The sequence below is a fragment of the Brachyistius frenatus genome, unplaced genomic scaffold, assembly GCF_029030835.1.
Source record: "Brachyistius frenatus isolate BFR_SWC_R1_liver_20210118 unplaced genomic scaffold, ASM2903083v1 Contig_4, whole genome shotgun sequence".
Taxonomy (NCBI): Eukaryota; Metazoa; Chordata; class Actinopteri; family Embiotocidae; genus Brachyistius; species Brachyistius frenatus.
The window spans coordinates 10224269-10251109 of NW_027210603.1; the positions used below are offsets into that span (position 1 = coordinate 10224269).

A 26841-nucleotide genomic window follows, 5' to 3' on the forward strand; every position below is an offset into this window, starting at 1 on the left:
AGGAAAAAATGTTAAAAGAGTGGACTTGTGGCATTATGACAGACGCCACCAGCACGAGGGTGATGTGATACAAATATCTGTTGGCTGCAGCGATGGTAATGCAAATGTGTAGTGGAGGATATGTTAACAGAATGAAGAGGGATTTACAATATGAATGATTGTCTAAGAACTCACAGGGTTGTCGCTCAAATTTGAAATGACATGCCTGCTTCCGTGTTAATTTTTCTTGAATCTTTGAACTTATTTACGTTAGAGTAGGAAGGTTAATATTTTTTTCCCCTTCCATGTGAAGCTGAACACGTATGTACCATCAGTTGCAGACCAGCTCTCGGTCGCTAAACACCAAGGGGATAAGGAAATATTTTACTGTTAAGTCCATGTCCACAAATGTAAAAAAACAAGATGTACAACAAATCCATCAGGCTATCAATACATGGTCCTGTTTATGATACTGTCAAAAATAATTCAGAGCAGATACAAGGTGCTTATAGCAGGTCCATATCCATATATTTTAAAGATAAAAGCAGTGAAACAGCAACCAGACTAATAGTAAGTTGGTGTGTTCGAATTATCATACATCAGGCTTCTGTCATTTTTAATCTGTTTGAGCCTTGATTTTTGCTATTTTGACATAGTTTTATGAAATTGCTTCTTTTGATTTTACACAGAAGTCTCCCTCAGGTTTAATGGAAAACGGGTCACGAGCAAACTGCAATATGTCGATGTGAATCATATCACTCACAAGCCTGGCAGCCTCTTGTTGTTCACAGGAAAAGTTCAAAAGGGCCATATCCACCCTGAGTGAGTTGAATAGGCCTGAAATATAGCGTACACTACAGACAACGTTATTTAGAAAATCCAGGCTTTGTTGTTCATTTCAAGGCTGACATTCAGAGGGAACCTGAATTCATCGCTCTTTTGATACGTCGGTTTACTAATTTCTTTCGTCCTCCCTTGGCTTTGGCTCTGCCGTGAAAACACACATCACAATCCACTGAATGAACATTTATGTTGGAGAAAGTTCCCAGAAGGCTGGTGCTAGTTTGGTTCCGCACCTATTGTAGGTTTTTTGCAGACTGGCACTCAGAAAGTCACTGACCTCCAAAAACTCTCATGACATCTTGGCAAATGTTTGCCAGACTATGGAAATAAGCAAAATGAAGTTGGTGTTGTGTCTTAAAATGCAATTTTTCGACCGTTAAGATAAAAAATAATCCTCATCACGAAACGTGGCGGTGGCAGCATCCATCAATCAGTGCTGATGCTTGAAGTCCTGTGTGGATTGAGGGTAACATCAATGCAGCAAAACCAAGAAAAGCCTGGTATTAAATTTGCTCCAAGTCTGCAAGAGAGCGCGGGTAAAGATATACAGTACTTTTCTGCAAGCCAACCCCAAACATGAAGCCAAAGCTACACGAGCATGGCTTTAAAACAACAGTGTCAATACTTTGGAGCAGCCAAAGAGTCGGAGTCCAAACGTCAATCCAACCCAGAATTTTGTGGATGGATTTGAAAATTGGTGTTCTCTAGTGGTCCCCGTGTAACTTGGCAGAATTTTGTATTAAACAATAGATTATTTAGACCTATCCACATGGTCTCCGGGCTGCTACTGCTGGCCCCTTTAAAATTCTGTCAAATATGTTTGATTTTCTGTGTTAATATCGATGTTTAATTGACAGAAGTTGTAGACTTTGTAACATGTAATTCATAAAATTTATTTCAAATGAAAAAGCTTCAAGGAGGGTGACAATGAAATATTTCTTATATAAAAAAGATTAACACCAAGTAGATACTTTAACATCCTGAATTAGTTATTAGTTTTTTACATTATGAAATGCTGGCGAATATAGGTCGCATGAGAAAAGCACAAAAGCCCGCTGTGTGGTGATTAGCATCAGTTCAGTGGGTTTAGTTGAATAACTGTGTGCGGCAGCTCAAAAACCACCGTGTCGTTGCTGACCTTAATTTGTGCTCCATAACAACAGGGACCCTCCCACGCCGGATGAGGAAGGAGCTGCTGGCTGTAAAGCTTCGCAACAGGCCCAGCAAGCAAGAGCTGGAGGACCGCAACATCTTCCCTGTCCGCAGCGACCAGGAGCGGCAGGAAATCCGCCAGCAGATAGAGATGAAGCTGGCCAAGTGAGTGGCTCTGTGTGGACCCACGTCAACTCCCCCATCAGAAACCCCTCACCCCTACCATTGTGCTCTGCTTCACGTATGTCTGTTTCCTCACTCACTCATTCACTGTTTTTCACACTTGTTTGTTTCCCTTTCACCACCCACTGTCCCTAAACAAATCACAGCAGCTTTTCCTATAGCTTCTTCAGACCAGGCTTATTTTGTGCTGCTCACAATATTTACTTGAAAGATTTTGTTGTTGTTGTTGTTGTTGTTTTTTGATGTGGAGATGCTGTGGAGGGTAAACCCATTTCAACTCAGTTCATTTACCTTTTGATTCAGAGTTCAGTTCAATCACACAGAGGGAGGAACATTTTGAGGTAAACAACAGTTTAACCATCTCCAATATGGTTTGTAGTGAGGATAGGTTTTGGTGTTTGTCGGTATAGGGGTCTCAAACCTGCCACTTTCAGGAGGGGATGAATTTAGAAAGCTGTTGCTGCGCCCAGCTGTGTTTTGAATGAAAAACACGAGAACACTTAATTTTTCCTTTTCATGTTTGGGTCAAACACACACACACACGCACACACACACACACACACACACACACACACACACACACACACACACACACACACACACACACACACACACACACACACACACACACACACAGTATAGCTTGTCATTTGCTGAGCTTTTGAAGTGTTGATACGTCCATTTTTTTGTTTTACCTTGGAGAGAGCGAGTCTAGCTGTTTTCCTGTAGCTGGTCTTTATGCTGAGCTAGTCTAATCATGGTCTAGTGCTGTACTTAACCCAAATACATGGACTCATACCATTCTCCTCATTTCACTCTCAGACACATAGCTACTTTAGCATTTGGAGTTGTATGTCTCGTGACCTAATTAATGTCCTTATATCTGTGTTTAAAGCTGCTCAGTGGACCACAGTGTCCACCAGTTGATCGCTAACTTTGCCCGGCAGCTGTTTGGTAATGAGCGGGCATCACACGGTGGCTTCATCAGACGTTTAAGCTGACAGCTCCCTGCTACACCTGCGAGCGTGGCTGATGAAAGCACTTGGTGACAGTGAAAGTAAATATTGAAGTCACAGCCATAAAACCAAAGCAATGAGTTGAAAGTTAAACTGCTGAGTTGATGATAGTCATTGTATATGTGGGTTTAGACCTTTCACATGGAACATAGTCATTTGATCCTTTGTTAATATTACAATATTAATTAGACCAGTTGTAAACTTTCCCCCTATATACCTTCTCCCTCTCTAATACGCCAATCTACGAAGAGCTCATCATTGTGACCTAATGTACATGTCTACTAATCATTCACAGATTTTTAATCAGACCTAAAGAAAATTGCGTAAAGCCTCTTCTGGGTCATGGTTAAAGCATAATTGCCTTCATACAATGTGTTGTTAGGGTATTAACTACATCTGAATACATAATCTGTTGCTGGCTAACTACAGAGCAATCCATCTCAACAGGCCTGCAAATGAGGTCATGCTGACCGTGTTCACCAGAAGGGTCCATATGAATGCCCTCCTCTTGTGGTGTTCGCGATCTCGGACCTCCGAATTTTCTGAAAGCTCTGAGTTCAAAAGTTATGATGTGTTTGCTGACATTTTCTGAAATTTTTGTTGTTGTATGGTAAGTCGTATTAACTTAGAACCCAATGAAAAATGAACTATTTTTTTTAATCATATGGTCTGATTGTAGTTGTATGGATTCTTTCTGTGCAATTTCATAATACTTCTAAGAAAAAGGTTGATGTTGATGAAAAGACATAATGACAGAGGTAGAACTCTGTCACTGTGTTTTTTCATTTCCTGCATTACGTTACCCGTCTGGTAGTTTGCTAAATTTTTTTGTCTGGCTCCTGGATGCTGGCGGTTACCATTTCTTGGAAAGAAGCAAAGAATATAAAGAGAACAGAGGAGTCTTTTGGAGAGGTCTCGTGACTTAATCACTTAAACACCAGATATACTGTACACACTAATTCCCACGTCATAACCATTAACTCATGAGTTCCATTTGATGGCAGCATTATTCCTACTCATAGACAGTATGTAAAAATGCACATAGTCTCCAAATCTGAAAAGTGAAGCCAATGCAGAAGTGCTTTAAAGTGCAATACCACTAAGGGCCAATAGGGGCTGGCTCCCAAAACTCAGACTCTAATGGTCTTCCGTTTAAATAGCAGAAACTTCTCTCATGAAGTTAAAAAGTCCGTACAATTCTAAAAGTAATATGTATTCATTAAATTCACTCTTTCTGATCAGTGTTCTGGTGGTACTTCTGAAGATAATAAATAGAATATTAATAAATAATCATATTTGTTGTGTTATGTAAAAGGCAATGGGCTGTTACTATATGGACTTCAATAGGATTACAGCAACAATCAAATTACATTCATTCCTATTGAATAATACAGTGGCAGGGTGTGCTGGTAGGCTTATGCAATGCTCAGAGTCTGGAAATGTAGTCCCAACACCAAATGTATTTTTGGGTACATAATAACATCATATTACAGTTAGATGGCAGCTCTATCGCCACAACTGATTAAGTGTGGGTGCTGGACAGTAAAACAGCAGCTCTCTTGACAGTGATTAAGAGTTAAACCTGAGCTTGTAAGTGTTTGCACTTTTCCCTTGTGGGCTATTTACACATGCAGTTGATTTTCTTTGTTAATACAGGCAGCTGTGATAATAGCCTGCTGGCAAAATGTTCACACCTCACTGTGTCGAGGACTCCTGAATACTTTAATTCAAGGTTGACCCGCTTTCATCTGGTTTGAACAGAAGCTGTGGTTCTCAGAAACTTAAAAAACAATATACAAACATCCAATGAGCATTTGTAAATCTATTATTAAGACAACTCTGAGCTTTAAAGTACTGGTAGGCCTTTGACTGAATTCACCTATTTAAATCACAAGTGAATTTGCTAACAGCAGATAGTGGAATTTTGCATCATAAGAGCATTTTAGACACAGCGTTCCCACACTGTAAGACCGAAGCTTTGAGCAATAGTGTGATGGAGCCAGGCTATTTTAAACACATTAGAACTTATAATATCATATTAGTAAACTGTCGTGCATCATAAATTTAGTTGAGCTCGTATTATTAACAGTAAATATTGCCCATGTCAAATGAATGATGCACTGTAGCATTTTGTGACATTTGCTTGTGGGATATCTAACTATTTTTATGCAGTGCATATGAGAGCTACCAGCTGATAGAATAATTAATAAAGATGCCTTAAGTGGTTGTTACCAGCTACTTTATACTTTAATGATACCTTTTGCCTGATACTATTTTGATGCCTGTTTTGATTATTACCAGAATGACCACAGAATAGAATAATTACTACTTTTAGCATTGCATTGTGATTGTTATATTATAATTACCTGAAGTTGGTGCAAGTCAAATTTTTCAAAGCTGCTCGAATCAATACATTAATTTTGACAATGGGTTAAATAATAATGTGGTCATACACAGTTTCAGCTTATTGTTTTGGTTTTATGAAATTTAGCAGCCAATGGAAATTTCTTCTCCCAGAAGTTAGTAGCAACCAAAACATAGCTATGAGGAGAGCAAATATCAGACAAAGCCACTCTTTGCTAACATGATTGACAAATCTACTTTATAACTTGATGATACTTCAATGTTGGCTTATTGCCCTGTCCTGCAAGTGAACAAATGTTTTTATTAAAACTTTAAAATTTAAATAATGCACATTTGAATTGATTGCACAGTGAAATCAATAAGCAGGGAGCCACAGCATTACTTGTGTAAAGTATACAGCCTTGTAGCCTTGTAATATCAGAATTGGATTTGTTGCCAAAAATGTTTTCATATACAAGGAATTTGGCTTGGTGCAGTGGTGCATAAAAATCTAACATTTTTAAATTATGTATAAAATGTCTTTAATATTCATCTTGTGCCCTTGTTTTTAGTCTTCTCTTGGGGCAAGGTGACATGCTTTCTTCATGGGATGGGGTTTTGTTAAGAAAGAGGCATGAAGCATTTTTTTTTAATTAATTTTTTATAGTCTTAACAAATTACAGATATGGATCAATAGCCTCAATCAATCATCATATACAGAAAAAAAGCGCTTCTTGTTAAAACAAAACAGCATGCTCATTCCTTTCTAAGGAATCTTTTTGTGATTGCAAAACATTGTGTTATTAATGATTTATTTTAAGTGTCGTTAAAATTCAACTTCAGTTGAAACTTTAATCCCCAAGCCAGTTTTCTTGGATCAGTGCCAGAACAGCTTCTTATGAATGTTATGCAGGGAACGCACATTGCTAATGTTGACCATGGGGCCTGAGTGTGAACTAAATGCCCCCACGGAAAATGAATGAGAGACATTGTAGTATGTATCCATGTGATTTTTCCAGAACCATGAAGTACTGTGGAGTTACCACAGTCAAAGAATGTCAGCCAAAGCCAAAGGTCAAACAAGCTCAAGCATGTCTGTCTTTGGTCATCCATGGAGAAGCAGGAAGTAAAATAAGATTGCACATTTGAGAATGCATATAGAGTTAAATGCCTTTAGAGCTACATCTCAAATAAGCAATGAAATATAATCTGGTATGCAGAACATATAGGGTCTGATTTACGAAACGTTTGCGTGTGTACAATCACGCAAACTCCACACCACCCGCAAAAAAATGTCCAAGCAGATCTACGAATGATGTGCAGTGAGGATTGCTTCTTTCAAATGTGCAATTTAACACACGTTGTCCATTTTGCGTGTTTGCCCGCATGCATATGTAATATTGGGGCGTTTCTACCTGAAGGTGCAAAACACTAGGAGGGAACATGCAATTAGAACAATTTTGCACCAGCAACGATATTTACTAAACCTGAAAGTAGAAACAGGAGAAGTGATTATTTTAATACGACTGAAAGGCGGGTATTAATCACGTGCACAAATCTGGAGAGACGGCTGCTCTTATTATAGTGGTGAGAAGGAGACGCAAGAAAACCAAAGAATACGTAGAGAATGTGGTTTTACACCCGTGGAAACATTTTTAAGATGTCAGAGGGAAAAATTATTCAGACATATTGTTTGTCCAGCGATGACATTTCTGAGTTATTGAATGAACTGAACGATGATTGACAGCCAATAACATGGAGGAGACACAAAATACCAGCAAATAAAAAACTTCTTACGACTCAGCATTTTCCTGCCTCTGGGTCGTTCCAGCGTATCGCTGCTTGGATGTCCCACCCAGTCCCGTTATTCAGGTGTGCTGTCCCAGGTCCTGAATGTGTCCCGCAGAATTCACAGGTAGCTTCATAAGGCTACCGAGCAGTCACTGAATGAAAAGTCACCTGCTCATCACAGAAAGAGCTGGACCTGCTGATCGGTGTTTGTTAGAGGATCTCATCCACCGTTGTGTAGTTAGTTTTTGCCAGTAGCACACGCCACACTTTTAATTAAATGACTAAATGTATCAAAAGCCATTCCTTGCATACACGTGTGAAAAAAGAGCAGGAGAATCAGTTATCTGTACAGTACAATCTGATAAATGTTTGTATATTAGCAAAAGTAACAGAAGTTTTAATTGATATTGGAAATAATATTCCTCCAGAAGTAGTCATTAGAGAGTCTAATAAACAGAAGATGTTTTTGCAGCGTAAAGGTCACAGTGGAGTCAGTGAACTGCAGGGAGATCGGACCCCTATGTGTCCTGGGTGTGGTTTCATTACATACCCAGCAGCATCAGGTTAAAGCAGTTAAAGGGAAGAGGACTTTGTAGCTGAGAGAGAAAGAGAGCTGGTTTCCTTTCGTGCCCGACCACACTGAGAGGAAAGCAGGGCAGTGTTTGATGAAGCCTAATTAATTTACAGCTAAGCCTTTTGCTCCCCGCTTTGTAACTTAACTGTGAGAGATGAGTAAGGCAGGGTGACATTCAGACAGACTAAATAATACCCGCTCATGAGCTTCTTTAAGCCTGGCATCATGCTTCTCCATGTGCCTTGTTCCTATGCCCTCGCAACCAAAGCTGTTCCAAGCACGTTTCGTTTCCATGTGAGCTTCTATGTCTGCACATGGACACATTCCAGCAAGTAAATGTAGAATACCAACAGAAATAATTAACTTTATTGCTGAAGTTGCCAGAAAGGACATTGCAAGCAGTTTGGCCTTAAGTCCACAGGGGGCATTGTAGTGAGACACAGTGTCATCCCAAATATTGCTTATGTAAAGTGACCTCCGGAATCCTATTTCATAATTGAAAACAGGAAGTAATCAATTGTGTCATAAGGGAGTAGTGTAGTGGAATGCTGGGTTATATGAACCCAGTGTTGGGTAAGGACAGAGGTCAGAGCAGCTGGTCTGTTAAGTTCCCTGCTGGTCGTACAGTTCACTCAATGTGTTACATTACTGCAGTGATTAGTTTCCTGAGCTTCCACACTGTGCCAAACTGCTTTTCAGTAATTAAGGATGAAGTGGAAATGTATGACCTTATTTATTGAGATAGACTGTGGTAATTAATCAGAATATCATACACAGTGACCCCCAAAGGTTTGTTACCTTTTTTGAATTTGAGATCATAACATGACAATGAGACAAAAGTATGGACTGGTTTAAGCTTTTATTTATTTTATGCACATACATTTTGTCATTTTATTTGAAAAGACATGGTAATGTCAAGAGCCCTTTTTTTTTTTCAGATGTGCAAAAGTCACGTACGGATTGACCAGACTGGAGTCACGCTAAGAGTGTATAATACACCCGTCACTCCACTGGATGGGAGACCGTGACAGTGTCACGTTTGGCTCAATTCAGACACAAGTGCAGATAATGACAGAAAAATCCTTTTGAGTTGTGAAGAACAGCAAAACAGAGGCCAGTGACATCACTGCCATTCTGCAATCGCAGGTGTTAAAGTATCACAATCCACAGAAGCTCTACTGGAAGAAGAAAAACCTCTTATCAGCAGCATGAATTCACAGGCTAGATTAGAATTTTCCCCAAAAATACAAAGACAAGGTTGAAAGGTTCTGGAGCAAATATTTATGGACAGCTGGGACCAGAGGGAACCTTTACCAATGTGATGGAAAGCCAAGATTATAGAGAAAGACAGTAAGTGCCCTTAATCCAGATCTCATCAGTCAAACATGGGCATGTAAGGCTGATACTGTGCCTATTGTCAACCAAAAACTCTACCTGATTTAAATCTAGCCATCATCAGCAATACAGCGCTCCTGGTACGTTTGAAATACTCCCTGGAAGTTCCTTTCAGTAATCATGTCAAGCATCATCTGCAATTCACGCCGGACCTCCTCCATTGTGTTTAAACAATATCAATGGTCACAAAAACACATGTAACACAGGTTCTGATCTAACTTGGAATACTTTTTCACTAGGCACTTTCCTTCCCCCTGCTCCGTACACATTACTGTGCTGCAATCTCAATGACCAGACCTAAATTCTTCAACCAGATAATCACCCAAACACACCACTTGTCAACCACAACTTGTATCAGTAACAAACACCGGAAGGTCTGAAAGAGGCCTGTGGCAAACATTGATAGATTCCAGATCCTTTGAAGGCCTGGGATTGCATTTCTAAAAACAACGCTAAATGTTCAGCTCTTTCAGTGGGTCGTAGATGTAATGCCATCATTGCAATGCAGCCACATGTTAGTCTTTATCACTTTTATTTCCTTTGACATTCATCTGTCAACTTACTTTTGTAAAGTTGAATAAAGGGAAGTCAACAGTTAGATGGCTCTTAAATAAAATGACAAAATGTATATGCATATAAATAGCATATAAAATATGCTATTATCTACTCTTGCCTCAATCGAGTTTGGATCTCAAATTCAAATGATTTAAGTAGCAAAATCATCATATTTCACTTTACTGTAATATACTTCTGGAGGGTAATGAGCTATTCTGTCTGTAAACATGAAATACCGAACCTACCAATAAAGTCATCACATTTAGTTTGACTGTAGCAGGCAGAGGAATCGACTTAAGTTTTCAAATAGTTGAGTAATTCCACAGTTCTGTGCAACAAGTGTCCCATGCAAACCAAAACTTCGGCGGAGTATTTTGCGTGAGTGTCAGCGTGGAGCTCAGTCCCATGCCAGATGCTTTGTTTGCAGGCCGGCTCCCCTCTCACAGGTGCTGTCTGGCTGAGCTCTGACTGCAGGACCGGCTAGTCAACAAGGAGTCGTTGACGTGAGTCAGGGCTGTGGACAGCTGAGGCACGCCATTGTTCGGGGTGACGGCACCGTGCGTTTGTCTGTCAGTGTCCCTGTCCTGCTGACTACATGGTCTGCCAGAGGGCATGACAAGTCGCTCCTGGCAACTCACACAGCAGCAACAATAGCTGAAGGGACCCTCTCCATGAACACTCTCTAAACAACCATTCTGTAACAGTGATTGTGTACACACTGAATGAAACATACCGAATCTGTCGCATTGAATGAGTCGTGCTGAACTGAACAGAGCTGTGTTTGTGGAGGTAGCTAGCACTCTGTGTCCAGTCTGAAGCACACGTGGCAGTGTTTGAGTGCTGTGAAGGGCTTTGGACAGCACAGCTGTTTGTGCAACACCAGGAACATAAAGGCCTTTAACAATCAGCCATTCTCACCTTGACTATTGTGCAGATCGAGGCCTTCACCTGAGTTCCCCTCTGCAGATTCAACATCAACCGACAAGAAATGGATGCAGTTCAAGAGTCATCTTCTTCTTTTTTTTTTAAAGCTGCTTGTGCACAATTTGTTTATAGCTTTGAAATTCCTCTGATGGAAACAGTTTTAGCTTGTAGAAAAATGTAACTATCCTAGAACTCACTGCAGTTCTTTTCTGCATATAATACAATATGCAATTGACAGATATAAACTAGATACCAAAAGAAAAATAATTAGCTATACATCGCAAACCCTTTGGCAGCTGTACCCTTTATATTCTTAAGTTTAAAACAATCTATTTTCTTCAGAAAGAAATCGAGTTGGTGCAGTCTTTGTGTTGTTGTTAGGGGTGTTGTAGCAGTGTGCAATGCTGTTTGCCACATCCATTTTTTTTTTTTTTTCATATTTAAGGGTGACAGAGTGCGTAAGGGTTGTGAACCAAACCAGGCTATTTTAAAATTGGTCACTCTAAAATAGCAAAGTGAAGCGGAGCATTATTGCTACGTAGTTTTTAATATGAACATAGTTTTTGTATAGGTCTTCTACAATTGCGAAGTGAAGGGGGTTGCTGCTTATAAGTTGCTTTTCCCCATTTTGTATTCCTGTTTTAAATTTTTCCTTGAAAAATGTCCCCAGAGTTACTGAGCAAAGAAACACAGGACTCTGACTGATGGAACAATAATTTAGATTTATTTTAAAGTTGCCAGTTTTAATCATTTGAACTTTGTTTCTGAAAAACCACGGGCTTTCTGTCAGTTTGGCGTGTTCGACGGGTCTAAATTATAGACTGTATATAAAAGTGGACGTGGCTCCTAGGTCTGAAAAGTGAAGCCAATGCAAAAGTGATTTTGAGTGCAATACCCCTGAGGCTCCAAAAACTCCGTAGATTCCCATTGAGATTTTCTCATGACATTTTATGTCAATACATTTGTCTCTGCAAGTCATTGCGGTGTTATTTGCAGTCCATCTGAAAATAATTCCACCATTAATTAGATATAAACCCTCAGAGAGAGGGATGTTTGGAGGCATGTCTGATTAAGGAATGGAATTGGCGTGTGTCCAAAAAAAAAGCGTAACTTTTATACATGCATACATGTTGTGTGCTCTTTTCATTTGTGCTGTGATGCAACAGATGCACTAATATCCTCTGAAAAGCACATGGCATGTTGCATTGATTTGGATTACTTAAGCGCAGCACTCTGCAGCAGAATGCAGAACAGGACCAGGATAGCAGAAGGGAACCCTCTGTTTCTAAATTTAGCTCCACTGCCGAAATGGTGCAGCAGCACCCATAATCAATGGCCTACCTACGTCACAGCCCAGCTTCCCTTCCCTCTTTCCCATTCCTTTTCTGACGGAAAGATTGCATCCCCCCCCCACCCCCCCAGGTTCCACTCTGATTTCCACTCTGATTGAACCCCACCCTCTCCCTCTGTATTCCGGAGGCATTTTACTGCAATGATTTTCATCTCTGTCCTCTGTTACAGACCTTTATGCGGGCATCCTCAGCTCCCACTCTCAGCTGAGGATTTCATTATATAAAGATGACACTGTAAGAACTCCCTTTATGACACTGCCGAGATTTTACAGCAGCCCGTCTGATCCTCTGTGAAGTCGTGAGGGGGTAATGATCATGGCTTAATAAAAACCTCGGCTGCATCAGTGCCCTGAATTTTCAGCAGAGATGTGCGGCTGCTGTTTTAAGAATGTTTTTTTGGGGTTTTTTTGTTCATCCATTCTTTGTTACCTTCTGCCTGTCATGTGACGGTCCTGTGGCTGAAGCTGGAAACAGTGATATAAAGGGAGGATGAGCAGATATTGTGAAGGCATTTTATGTTCAGTATTTCTGTGGAGAGAGGAGGTTTAGCTCTAGAGACATAGCTTGGTGGCATGGACAGCCACCCAGTTAGCCTGAAACCCAGTGAGACAAAATGTAACAAATGAAGAGAAAGAAAAAAAAAAAAAGCCACTGATGAGCCCCTATCTGGGAGGCTAACCTGCAAGCCAGATGGGCTTGCACAATTTAGTCCAAGAAATAGTTGAGCCGTTGTTCTGTTGAAAGTAAAGCTCACACAGCAAATAAGCTCATTAGCTTAGCTTGGTCACTAATAAGAGGACAACAGTTTATTCAAAAGATGTTTTTGTGTTGAATCCATAGACTGTATATACAAGTGGACGTAGCTTCCGTGTCTAAAAAAAAAATAAGGCTTAAACTGCAATACCATCGGGGGCCACTAGTGGTTGGCTCCAAAAAGGCACTGGCTCCATAGACTCCTATTTAACTTCGCTTGTGAAATACAAAGTCATAAAATTCTTCCCACTTGTCAAAATGGTGTCATTCGCTTCAGTTACTCCTTCCTATTAGTTTTCTGCCGATCCATCTGACAAATGATCCCATCATTAATTAGACGTTAGATCTCAATAAGCTTGTCATTTTTGGGGCATGTCTTTCATCGTGTCCTCGGGTTCCCAATTAGATCGAGTCAGATCAACCGCTCGCTCCTCCCCAGCTTATCCAAATATGGTCACTTTTGGCTCCAAAATAGCAAGATGTCGACAGCCAACATACCAAACTCGAGGCAGCTCACAAAACAATGAGTGAAGTCACTATTGTTTGCCGCTTGGTTGAATCCTGTTTCATAAATGCCTACAAATAACAGCTCTGTTGTGGAGCAGTTAATAATCAATCAATCAATGTTTGGTTTAATGCAAAATAACCATGAAAAATGGTCTCAACAATTACAATTAATAGATTATTAGACAGCTACATTAAAATATCAATGTCCAGGAAATGTTTAAACAAAGTACAAAAGAAGGATAACAATTCATAGAGAGCAAACAGGAAGTTTGATAAAATGGTGGAACACAGTTAACAACCAATGATTGCTTCCTCCATTTAAGACAGCTTGCCATTGGTCAGTGCCACGAATGTAAATCAAAACTCACCAATTTTGAACTTGAGGTGAAATTTTATCATGCAAGCACTGCCCTTTAAGTGTCCTGTCTGAGCAGTAAAGAAGTAGCAGTAACCAAGTCTGAATATAATATTAAAGTAAGAAAGTAAGCTGTTTACAGTAGTTACCTGACATAACAAGATTATGAAAAATATGTTCATAAAGTCATGACTAAGACTATTATGTACATTTCTACTATTGCCTTTTTTGCAGTTCAAATTTGCATTTTGCTAATTTGGCACAGCACTATAACCTTCTCGGTGTGTTATGTCATGGCAAATAGTGACAGGAGGGATGGTGAAGGAAGAGAAAGCCAGTAATAGTGGGGATGGCAGGAACCTACCCAGTATTTGCCTCAGTCTGCTGAGCCGTGGACGAGTCAATAATTGTATATTTGTGGCACATAGACCAATTTCTGCTGACACCACAAATCACTGTGTGAAGCAGGACGGAGTAACTAACTTCAGCTGCTGTCTACAACTACTATAAATTGCTCAGAATTGCATTGGTCACAGAGCAGCTGACTGCAAGATATCAATATTAGCATTCAGGAATCCCAAGTCCAGCTCATTGCTATCATTTTGCAGTCAATTTTATAAAGTGGAAAATCATATATTGTGTTCTGACAGCACCAAAGAGTGCTCCACAAAGTTCAGGAAGGTAAATCTAAGTGTCGAAACTTAAGATAGTCGAGGTTGAATTACTAATTTAACTGACGTGAAAGGAGTTTCCTTTCAAATTATATTACTATGGACTCTATTCAGCAGAATAGCAGTTTCCAGGCAACCAAAGCTGTCAGATGGCGGCTGGCTGGTCTTCCTTGTGGCAGAAAATATTTCCAGTTTCATAATCCATTTCACACAAGATGAAATATTAATGCAGGCTCTGCTCGGGGTTCCTTCCCTCTTTTTTTTTTTGTTATTTTGTCTCCTCGTGGGTAAAAAAAAAACAAAAAAAAACCAGCTAGGCAAGTGATGGCTTTCACCAGCTCCGAATGTGAGTGCTCAGCTTTCACAATAGCAAAGAGCACAGTCATGTCTGGTGGAACAAAGGGCTGTCCTTTATTAAGAAGATAACAGTGACAGCCGTTCCCAATCATGGTCCCAACTGCGCCGCCTGAGGCCAAGAAAAGTAATTTCAACATTTAAGGGAAAGTAAATGCTGCTGCTATTTTGACCCTTTTACCACCTGCAGACAAAGAGTGTTATAGTTCCGTTTTTATCTTTACATAGCTGCTGTTTGTGTTTGCTTGACCTGCAAAAGGTTTTGTTAACTAGAGCGTATTTTCTGCTGAAGAGGGCAGAAAATGTCGTTGAGCGTTCTTTGTCCCCCAGAAGTGTCCCTCTGGTTACTTTGGAGAGAGAAGGAAGCTGTTCCAACTTGTTGAAGCCACATACTGCCACTGTGACAACAAAAGAAAAGATTTATCGTGCTCAGTCATATTTTTCTTGTTAATATAAAACTTTTCTTGTTAGTCCAACAAATCACTTTATTATGTTTTATCACAACTCTTTCTTGCTTTATTACACAAAATCAGCTTTTCTTGTTAAATCATTTGGTATATTATAGAAAGATCCATGTGTTTTAACAACCATTTACCTCATGTTGTTGCAATAATTTTTGTTGAGTAAAAGTTGGTTTTTGTTTGTCACTTTAAGCCTTTGTTAATTCTTTTAAATAGTAAAATAAAGGATCATTTAAATTCTACAATTTTACGATGCAAAAAACATTTTTGTCTGAGAAATATTTCTATTTGACTATTGTTGAGAACTTTGCCGCTTTGATTGCTATTTTTCATTTTATTTTGTATTCATTATTATAGTTTCATTTTTATTTTTTATTTGTCTGTAGTCAGCTAAGGATTAAAGTAATGAAGACAGTTTGTAGTTTTTGATTTTCACACATGGGACGTTTCTCCTCAGTTTCTATTTGTGCCTTTATAGTGAGCAGCATCACAGACGGGCATCAATCCAGTTACAGGGCTGGAGTTGGCAGATATTGTAAAACAGTTGGAGAGGCGTAAGCACCGGATGAGACAGCCTGTACATATATGGCATGAAGTGAATTCCTCAAATAACATGTTGTCACCACTATAGACCATCTCTGTCCCACAAGCAGTAATTCAAATTATACAATAGGTTTTTTTGCTGGGTATCCAGCTGTGAGCACCCTCTAATTGAAATGTCAAGTCTCAAAGCCTCTAACCCACTCTGAACAATGGTTGCTTTTCTCTTATTTCTAACCCCATTCAAAATTAGGGTTTGATCACGTGATCAGACACGTGACCCACCCACCCATATGTAGCTAATTGTGTTTTCCTGTCACCCACTGCCACATGTCTCATCCTATAAATAAACAGATACAGTATGGTGTATAGTTGTTCTCCCAGTTTGGCCATTGTACGTGTCCAGCATTGATTCTGGCCTTCCAGTTGACTGTAAAACTGTTCGTTATGCAAACACAATCAGAAATGGATTTTGAACAGTCTTCAATTGCTATGTTGGCTAATAGATGTCCATTGTTTTCGGAAATCAATGTTCATTCGGTTGTTTTAAGACGGTCAGCTACATTTAAAAAAAAAACCACACACTTCATATATATTTAGGATTTCAACTCGTTTCTCCACAACTTTCTTCTAGATTTAAACATCTCTAATATCTTGGCCCACAGAGGATGTATTCTGGTGACTCTGGTAATCACTTGACTTCTTTTAGGACATTTTTGCATTTTAGTAAAATCTTTTGATGACTATTTGATGGCTTTCCGCGACGTGTCTGCATAAATCTACAAGATTGATTGGCACAGAATTTTGAGGAGACATTCATGGCCCCTGAACTGAGACTCCTGGAGACATTGGTAATCCTCGTGTTTTCCATAACGTCACTGTGATGGTCAAATTGGTCATTTTGAGGGAAATATTTCCTTCAGTATTGGATGGATTATCATGAATTTTAGTGCACATATTCATAGTCCCCTCATCTAGCGCCATCACCTCGTCTTCGGTTGGTCGTGCTTTGGTTTATACAGTTTGTACAGCTAAAGTTAGCATACTAACAAAATAACCATTGTTCACACGGTGAAGTGAACCTTTGCCTCAAATCACTCCCGACTAAACATAACCCTGCAGAGCAGTTAACATGGCTGGAGGCTACGTCTGCATTTAAATGGCTACATTTACAAATGCATCTTTATCCAAACGCCCACACCATACATTTTGACTCACAAATACCCACCATTTACATTAAAATACCAAACGATCACTCTCCTGTATGCATGCGGTAGCTGCAGAAAACCACCAAAGAAGAAAACAGCATGCTGCTTTTGCTTTAGAAGTTGCTTCTTTCCATTTAAACGCAGTGTTTATTGGAAAATCATCGCAACAATTTCAGCAAGAAAATGTTATGGCTTTATCAGGGAACGACAGGAAGCCCGACCTCTCTACAAGTTTCAAACAAGTATAAACTATATTTAAGTAAAGCCTTTTTGTTTAGTTCAAGAAAATGATGAAATGCAGCGTCGACAGCTAGTGGAAAGGATTGTCTACATTTTATAGTTATATTATGATGCACACACACACACACACGCACGCACGCACGCGCACGCACACACACACACACACACACACACACACACACACACACACACACACACACACACACACACACACACACACACACACACACACACACACACACACACACACACACACACCAGCCTGTTATCAAAAAGTACATTTTTGTCCAATGGGAATACACTGAATGGAGTAACCAATATGAAGACACAAACCTCCAGCTTGTCTTGCTTGCTTGCTTGGAGTTTGCTTTTTTCCAGAGTACATCATGAAACTGGAATTACCACCTGAGGGATGTTTGCCTCCGCCAGCTAGTCAAATTGCAGTTTACATCCATGTCTGTCTAGACTCATATAATAGATGTCGTGAAGACTTGTATTTTTTTTTCGATACGCATGACAATTCCAAACTCTTGGATTCAGATTTACATGGTTTCAGCAAAGCTCGATCATTGGGACCAAAAAAATACAATTTTAGTCTGACAGACAATGCCGTCTGTGTTTACAGAGCCACTGGCTCTTACGGTTACGGCTTATGTGCAGCAACCTACAGTGATTTCTTCGGTGTGACAGTTGATGGCTAATATGCAGTATCCTGAAGTGTTGGAGGCGGGACAATGCTATTTGAAATTGCCCCCACACTGTGCTGCCAGCGGGTGGTTCAAGATGCATACATGATCTCCCGCTTGATCTGTGGACCTGCAGCAAAGGGCAAAACCTTGGAGACAAGCAAGCTGGCGAGATACAGAATTGATTCTTGGTTTCATGTCTGAGTCTTTGAATGTGGACTCATTCATCAACCATCAATAGCACAGCAAGTCTTAGAAAAAAAACCAACACGTTTTTCAAGCTAGTTGGAAGTCTTTTGAGGTATTTACTTGGCTTCTTTGTAACTTGAAATTCAGAGGCTCAGTCTAGTGGTAGATGATGATGGTTGAAATATCTACCCAACGTGCATTTTCCCTTAAAATATTCATGTGACCTAGTAACAGTGGGAGACATCGCAGGTCAACACTTATACATAATGAAGTTACATAAATGCTGAACTTCTGGTAAGCTACTATTAAAGAAGGTTCCTTTTAAATATTCCTAGCAACAACCCCCCCAACTACCCGCTGTCCCCATGGCCGTCCCGGACCCACTCAGGCTCCACATCCGACCGTGGCGCTGCTTTCCTCGGGCTCTGTCACCGAGGGGAAAGAGCGAGGGATTAGGACACACCTCAGTGGGCAGTAGCGGGCCACCGCCTGGCCCGTGGCGCCTGACTCATCCCATTCTCCTCCACGTTTTATGGGCTGACATTCCCATCAGCCCTTGCCCTTACAGGCAGCTCATTGCTTTGACGTGCTGGTGAGTACTCCGACAAACGAGGAACTTTTACCTCTGACCAAACCGAGTGGGTGAGCACTGCAGGAGGCTGTGACTAAAAGCCCATTAGGATTGTTTGGCAAAATATGAATAGGCTGACTCACTTTTGCTTTTATGGCATTTGTTTTTTGTTTGTTGTTTTTGATCCACAGCACCGAAATTTTCAAATGTAAAATACATTGGAAACAGCTTTTTTTTTTTTTTTTTTGGCTGCAGTCCATTTGTTTCATTCTTTGAACTAACTCAAATGCTATTGACCTGAAAATTTTTTCTGCTGCAGACCACATATCCCACTATAGCTCTGCTCCATTTAGCACATTGACTCCCCTCGGCTACCAATATTGCCATGGCTGTGGTTCTGTTTTGTAAGCCCTCAGTGGTCCCAGTCACAGCTGAAGCTGTCACAGGACACAAGGCTTATTTTAGACCAGCACTGTAGGTGTCACGGCTGCAGACCAAATGTTGCAGCTTATAAAAGGTTTTCCATCATATTGTGTATGTCATAGTCTGATCTCAACTGACTGGAAGGGAAATTGAAGTGAGGTCAGCAAAATGATGTAGCTGTTGTCAGAATAGCATAACAAAATGCTTTAAAAAAATAAAAAATTGTAGAACTCAAGTGTGGCTCATTTAACAGGAGACCTGTTTTTGATGAGCAGCAGGAGGGGTGTACTGGTGACATTGTAATATAATAATTTTAAGTGTCTGCTGGTACCGCCTCTTACCTGATGTTTAACATTTAGATTAAAGTCCAGTGCCCACTCAAACTACAACTAGAGGATGAAGAACATATAGAACTTATTTTATCCTGAAAAACACTTTCTTGTCAAATATGCCCAGTATTTACTAATCATTGGATGATCATTTTCAATGACTGATTACTGACATGAAGGTAGATTGAACCATGAGAATGTGGTTCGTGAAATTGATCTGACTGCATCAGCCAGACAGTAAATGTGTCACTCTGTTGGATGCATGCACAAGGACTGGAGACGCTCACACCACATCTGCACAGCAGGGTTACAGTGAACTATCTTCCTCTCCAAATGATCTTTGATCCGAGTGTTATTTTGTTTTGTACACCGATGTGTGCTAATAAGCAAGAGGGGAGTGATACGATACTTGGTAACAGATCTGTTAGCATCTGACCTTCGTAAACTGTGTGTTTGCCAGTCCAGTCATCCGTTTCAGCTTTGATAATGTTTCATATGAACAACATTGTCATTTTCACTCCTACTTTTCACAAAGATGCACATGTGAGAGAACCGTAGCCTCGAAGTGTTGCAAAGCTAGCGAGGTGACGTAGACGGAACACATTGCAGTGCAGTGACGAAAGGATTGTCAGGTTTAGCTGATATTGGTACATTTACGTATTCATGGTAACCTCTTGCGCAATGGAGAATTTTTGGCCCCTGACTTGTTTGTATCATGCAGCTAAATACAGACTATTCAACTGATCAACATTTAAAGGTGGTAATGTGCCAATAAAAGTAGAAAACTCCGGCAAGGGTTGGTGTTACCGAATTGTACTGAAAATATTCACACACACAAAAAAAAAAATCAGAATTGTTTTAGTGATTTAAAAGATTAAATTCATTAGCACTATACAGAGTCAATCTAAAGTTTAGCTGTCTCATTGGCAAAATGCCATGCTAAATGTCACGTTTATTCAGGAAGTAGTTTCGGGGGACATTAAGTATAAGGGATCATTTTGCCAATTTAAAGATGATGCAAGGTTTCCCGAGTGAGAGCTAAGACTGTCTGTCCACCTTATCTATATGAAAGATGGGAGTTGTCCTGCCCCGACAAAGACGCCGTGTTCCCAATAAATGTAATGTCCCTTTTCTCGGTCAGCTCTTCAAGCACCTCAGCTTGTCAGGGCAACATCTAATCTCATTTTCTGCTCCAGCTCCATCTCTGTTCCATCTCCTAACAGTGAGTGTGAATACACTGTGACCTGACACTTCTAAGATAAATCATGGAAGAAAATGTTAATATTAGCTCTTTTTCTTTTTTTTTCAAGTAAGTCGTGACTGGTGTTTTTTTTTTTTTATTATTTATAAGCGCTTTACGATTTGCCTCCCATTCACACCACACCGGTGTGGTGGCAGAGTTGCTACAAAAGGTGCTCGCCTGCCATCGGGAGCAACTTGGCGTGCTGTGTATTGCCCAAGGACACTTCGTACAGTAGGAGATTGGAACTACCCCCCTCTACCATCTGAGCCACAGCTGCCCATTTAACCTCTGTTCAGTCAGAGAATGTGTTCGTCTGACTTTCTTGCTCAGTTTAACCAGTTTACGTAACAAAAAAAAACGATGGTGGACATTTATCTGGGAAAGACATGTGAGGAATCCTGAAATTCAGGCGATGTGGAACGCTCAGGACTTACAGATGCTAAGTCCAGGTTTGCCAAACCACCCTAACGCTGCGAGCAGTCATCACATAAATGCAAACGCCATAAAGGGCTGAGTATGAGTTCCTGTTTGTCCACATGACTGCATTTCTACTACCATGTCACATCTAGCTATAAGTGTAGTCCTTCTTAGAGATGGAATAGTTAGTTCAGTCATTAATAAACCAGATATCTTCAAACCAGCTAATCTTTTGGTTTATCTAGCAAAAATACCTAACATTTCAACTCTTAGGCTAATTTCCAGTCTTTGGTTGGGCTGTTCCTCTGTGGCCATCTGCCTCTACAAGTTGGGATGAGGGGAGAGCAGAGAGAGAAAAGCGCAGCATAGAGATACAGGAGACAATACATATTGGGTATGCTGGTGGGCCCACTTACCGCGCACAAGAAACATGCTAAAAGAGCTGCACTATGGAAGTGAGGAGAACTGTAGACAGACAACAAACAATACACTTTCCAGCTGGACTCTTAGCTAAAAAAAAAAAAAAAAAAAAAAAGCGATCTGATTTGCGAAAAAGACATGTCGTCCCCCCCCCACGGTTCTCTGAAATTTATTGATGGAACAATTTGCCTTATCAGAAAAACAAACCTGGCTGAAGGATAATCGAGTCCGAAAATGTACTGGTGTTTATATCTGTAAGAGGACCATCTGATGTTCATATTATCTGATGTGTTTCGTCCTTTCGTCAATGCTTTATGTCTATGTGGTTTTTTTTTCTTGGAACCCCCATCTTAACACATATCACTACGCATGCATGTTTGTTGTGTTTATTTGATTGCTATAGAAGGACAAATGTAGATGGGTTTATTCCTAAAAAAAAAAAACGTTTCTTTAAAAAAGCTGTCAGAGCTACCTACCAGAGCACTCAGGCAGCCCACTCTGCTGCTGCAGGTTTGTGTGTGTGTGTGTGTGTGTGTGTGTGTGTGTGTGTGTGTGTGTGTGTGTGTGTGTGTGTGTGTGTGTGTGTGTGTGTGTGTGTGTGTGTGTGTGTGTGTGTGTGAGCATGGGGAATCTCCTCCTTAGTCCCACCCCTTCACATTAGTACTGAGCATGTGGTTAAAAAAAAAAAAAGGAGGCAGGCGGTGCTGCACCACTCAGTCCACTCAGCGCGCCGGCAGCTCGGAGCGCTCCGCATCCTCCACACCTCCGCAGAGACTCCAACCGACTCTCCTCTCTCTCTCTCTCTCTCTCTCTCTCTCTCTCTCTCTCTCAACTTCCCGTCTCACCGCTTCGGGAACATCCCCACCGAGCTGCTTTTTTTTTCTTTTTTTTTTTTCCAGGGAGAGTCTCCCTTCATTTTCTCTATTCTGAACTGGACTTGACGCGCGCTACAAAACGCGCCGCCGGACTTTTTGTTCCCGATGTGGAGCCTTAAATGTGATCACACCAAAACAAGCCGCTCTTTGGACTCGAGGTGGGACGCGGTCTTTGCTTTTTGGATGTGCGGATCTTGGCGCTCTGCACACCGGCTCAAGCACGCAAAGTGCTAGTGGAGAAAGGACTGAAACGACTGAAGGGGTAGCGTGGGAATTAAAGATGGTCCAGAACGTAATTCTGGTGTTTTTCCGCAGGAGACTGAGCCAGAGACCGGCGGTGGAGGAGCTGGAGAGTCGGAACATTTTGAAGCGTGAGTAGTCTTAGCATCGATGTGAATTTAAATTCTCAAATGCAAGAATGATTATAGCTCAACATTTAACACACTTTATATACTTCAAAATAAGTCTTCAAACGGTCTTTAACTTGGAAAATCACCAAATTTCAACAGGAATTCCTGTAATATTACAATTATGAGTTATTTACCTGTATTAATGGTAATAGTAATAATGGATGACATGTATTTTATTGTAAAATCATTTCTTTATATATCTAATCATATTTTTGTGACTTAAGCTACTTTGGAATATTGCACTGACGGCAAAGTGGAGATCTCAAAATAAGATGTTTGATACATCTCAATTGTTATTTGGTTCCTAGTGTTGTGTTGAGCATTTATCTATAAATCACTTAGTTGATGACAAATAAAAAAATAAATAAATAAATAAAACAATGAATTATTTACGCTTATTTTTGTTTTAATGGATGACATTTAATTTATTGTAAAATTGTTTTTGGTATATCTCATATTTCTTTTGTGACTTAAGCTACTTTGGAATATTGCATTGTTGGCCAAGTGGAGATATCAAAATATGATGTTCAATACATCTCAATTGTTATTTTGGTTTCTGGTGTTGTGTTGAGTATTTTATCTACAAAAAAATTCATAATAAATAAATAAAATAATGAGTTCGCCAATTTTGATAATTAAAATGAACAGATTTAATCCTTTTTCAAGCAAAAATATCAACAAATATTTTCTTATTTTATAGTTTTATATCATTATGAATTGAATGTCTGTGTTGACAAAACAAGACCATTGGAGTCATGCCTTGTGGTTTTGAGGGAACCTGATTGATTGGTATCTGAGGTAGTTCCCTCTATTAATTAAACTTACCTGCAGCGCCACCATTTGTTTGTAAGAAAATGAAAATATAGACCTTATGGACCTATTCCTTTATTGTGCAGTAAATCATTCCCCCGCAAATCCCACAAAGTCGGCGTAATGTTCCTGTACTATTGCCACAGGGGCTTTCAGTCTCAGTCAGTTCACTGTAGTTCTAGCTCTATTTAATTGTATGTTCCTTAAAGTGACATTGTAAGAACAGGGCTTACTTCTGCAGGAAGAGACTGTCAGGTCGTAGCACTGAAAACTCTGAAACAAGCTCGCTGCCCTGAGAGTGCAAGGCGATTACGAAACAGCCTTGTGGAAGTGGAGCGCCACATTTTGTGCAGATCTGTGTCTCCTGATTGAGCTGGGCCACCTGTGAGCTCGGACCAACTGTCTGCACAAGAACATGTGTTCAAGCTAAACACAACTTTGCACCCTGAACCTCTGAACGTTCACTGGCTAACCAAAAATACATTTTCTGTTATATATTTAGAATTATGTGTTCCTCTTTCACCAAAGGAAAGCAATAAACTCAAACCGTAACATGTTCCAAACTCGGTTTAAGCTGCCAAACTAGTCCACCAAATGTTTGGTATGAAAGTCAGAGATAGAGAGAGAGATAGAGATATTAAAATTGAAATTGAAAGATGAAGTGACATCCAGGGATTTTGCTGCTGCATTTAATAAAGATAAATCCTATTGGTGTCCTAATCTGCTCCTGTGTCGGCCTGAATCGTAATTCAGCTCTCATCCAGAGTCCCAACCTGCGATTATTGAGTGTGAGGAGGAATAGAATAAATTATTGGACTTCACGAACTGTCTACTCTCATGAAAACAAAACATACATTTGGCAGAATCACAGAAGAATCTCTAAAAAGGCATGGTAATTCAAATGAAAGTGGTCTGATCATTTTGACTTTCTTGTGTCAACAGAGAGAAATGACCAGAGTGAACAGGAGGAGAGGAGGGAGATCAAACAGCGGCTGAACAGAAAGGTAGGCGGCTGCTTTGATTTGAGCAAATTCCTCAGAAAATGTTGTCAGTTTGATCCCGTATTTGGGTTGACACATGACAACACACGTGAAGTGCTGCTGTTTAATATTTCGTTTCCTTCGTCAATCTCTTGAAATGCATTGATAAGCTGACGAAAGCCGACGCTGACTGTTGTCATTCCTCTCCAGCTGAACCAGCGGCCGACGGTGGACGAGCTGCGGGACAGAAAGATCCTGATTCGTTTCAGCGACTACGTGGAAGTGGCCAAAGCTCAGGACTACGACAGGCGGGCCGACAAGCCCTGGACCAGACTGTCAGCTGCTGACAAGGTAACTGGGAAAGGACAGATCGGCACCGACAGCTTTTTGAACACTACAATTCAGTATCATAATTCATTCTTTGTGTAAAAAAAGAGTCATGCGGCCTATATTAGATATATCATTTGGAATTAGTATTATATACTCCTGGGAAGTACTAAACAAATGAGAGACATCAATAAATCATTCCAGTCCACATCATCCCCGCTGGTTCCATCATACTTTGTTAAACATGATGATGAAAGAGGTGATAAATTGCATTCTTTGTGGTGTACTCTCCCTTTTTCTTCTTCACACAACCCTGTTCAGTTTGATATAAATCTCCACCTAAACAACAGATATCTCTATTCTCACAAGATCCTTGTTTGAGCTTCGCCACCCAAGCGACTGTGCGATGGTGTACGAGGCTGTACACCTGGGCTTACGCTTCATGTTGCTTTTGTTCCGCAGGCGGCGATACGGAAGGAGCTGAACGAGTTCAAAAGCAATGAGATGGAAGTTCATTCTTCAAGCAAGCATCTGACAAGGTCAGCGTGAGCCCGTGTTATTAGTTTCTTTTTTTTTCTCTCTCTCATTTGCTCTCTTTGTATCTGCTCCATTGTTAGCGGATGATGTGTAAGAGGGTCAGCGTGACATTTTGCAAAGACTCAAAGGTGCATTATCCGACGGTTTGAACATCAATGAGTGCACACCCTGCAGTGTAGAAACTAAATTTAGCTGCAACCAGGCCCCTCGAGATGAAAATGTTGCACCCTTTTGCATCACCTTTCTGCTATAATGAATGTCCGCACATATTAAGCTTACGTTTTGCTTACGTCGAGGCAGTCTGTAGCTAAAAAAAAAAAACCCTGAATTATCTGGAGTTTTGCTTACGCAAGACCCCATTTTTGAGGAGCATTGAGCTAATAATAGAACTCCTGATTGATGATGCCTCTTTGTCTCCTCGCAGGTTCCACCGGCCTTAGCAAGGTTTCTTCTGTGAAGAGTTGCTTATATCTGGTTCCCTATGTGAAGACCTTGCACGGAGTCTTCCAGCGCCCTGGCCCACAGTCAGTGGGTGTCCTGATATTTGGGTCCAGCGAACCTTGGAGGCTATGTCTCTAGAAACGGATCTGCCGGCAGAAGGGGACGCATGCAGTGAGCTCCACTTCTGCAGGGAGGAACCCCACCTTAACCCTCACGTCACCTTGTCAGGGGAGCAGAAAGAATCAAGGATTCGCCATAGACAAGCAGGGACTTCTTTTTGTAAACAGACTCTTTTGAAAGACGTCCTTTTTGATGTCGCAGAAGGGGAATGTGCATGTGACCGAGTCGACCAGTCCCACTCCAGTATCAGTAGTCACATCCCCGAGCTGTGTCTTGAGTCTCACTGATTCAGTTGATGATGAAATTCATATCGACAGTGTCAATGTTCTAAAACAGAAAACTTGTCTGTGTACAAGACAAAGATCCCTTTGTAAGCATTATTTATTGTCTGCACAATACAGGTTTTCAATTTGTAACCAACTTTGTTTGTCTTGTGTAGAGCGCGACTGTGGTGTGTTTTTCACGTCATATTTTAATATCATGACACGACAAAAATGTGTGATATTTAAAAACATGATTTGAAAGTGTTGTTTTTCCTCACAAAGGTCAGAATTAGGGGGAGGATAGCTGACTGCGCTTCATAAACGGGTTGTAATCCCCTCAGATTCATCATTGTTGTAATCAGCATAAAAAGCAGATAATAAAACTGGAGTGAAGTTCACCTTGTTGCATCAGATGAAGCAGCAGCAGCTCATTTACAAAAAGGGAGCCGGTGACCTGTTTCTTATCAACATGCTCTCTTATTCTCCGACAAAGAAGCTTCTCTTGCAGCGCCTGAAGCAGGTTAGCTTAGTTAAACCCTCTCATGAAAACAAATTCAACTGACTCTTTCAGAGAGTATAAGCCTCTTACCAGATATTAATTTAA

The 26841-nt window shown here is 40.4% G+C and overlaps 1 protein-coding gene across 2 annotated transcripts in view; it reads left to right on the forward strand.

The window, feature by feature from the left end:
- phactr3b (phosphatase and actin regulator 3b) overlaps window positions 1-26390 on the forward strand; it is a 49222-nt gene extending 22832 nt beyond the window's left edge. For both annotated transcript variants that reach the window (XM_069714888.1, XM_069714897.1), the window contains exons 8-13: window positions 1986-2139; window positions 22665-22720; window positions 24512-24573; window positions 24760-24900; window positions 25339-25415; window positions 25838-26390. In XM_069714888.1, coding sequence (XP_069570989.1) covers window positions 1986-2139; window positions 22665-22720; window positions 24512-24573; window positions 24760-24900; window positions 25339-25415; window positions 25838-25853 — 506 coding nt within the window. In that variant the 3' untranslated portion in view covers window positions 25854-26390. The remainder of the gene's footprint in view (window positions 1-1985; window positions 2140-22664; window positions 22721-24511; window positions 24574-24759; window positions 24901-25338; window positions 25416-25837) is intronic.
- The last annotated feature ends 451 nt before the right edge of the window (window positions 26391-26841 follow it).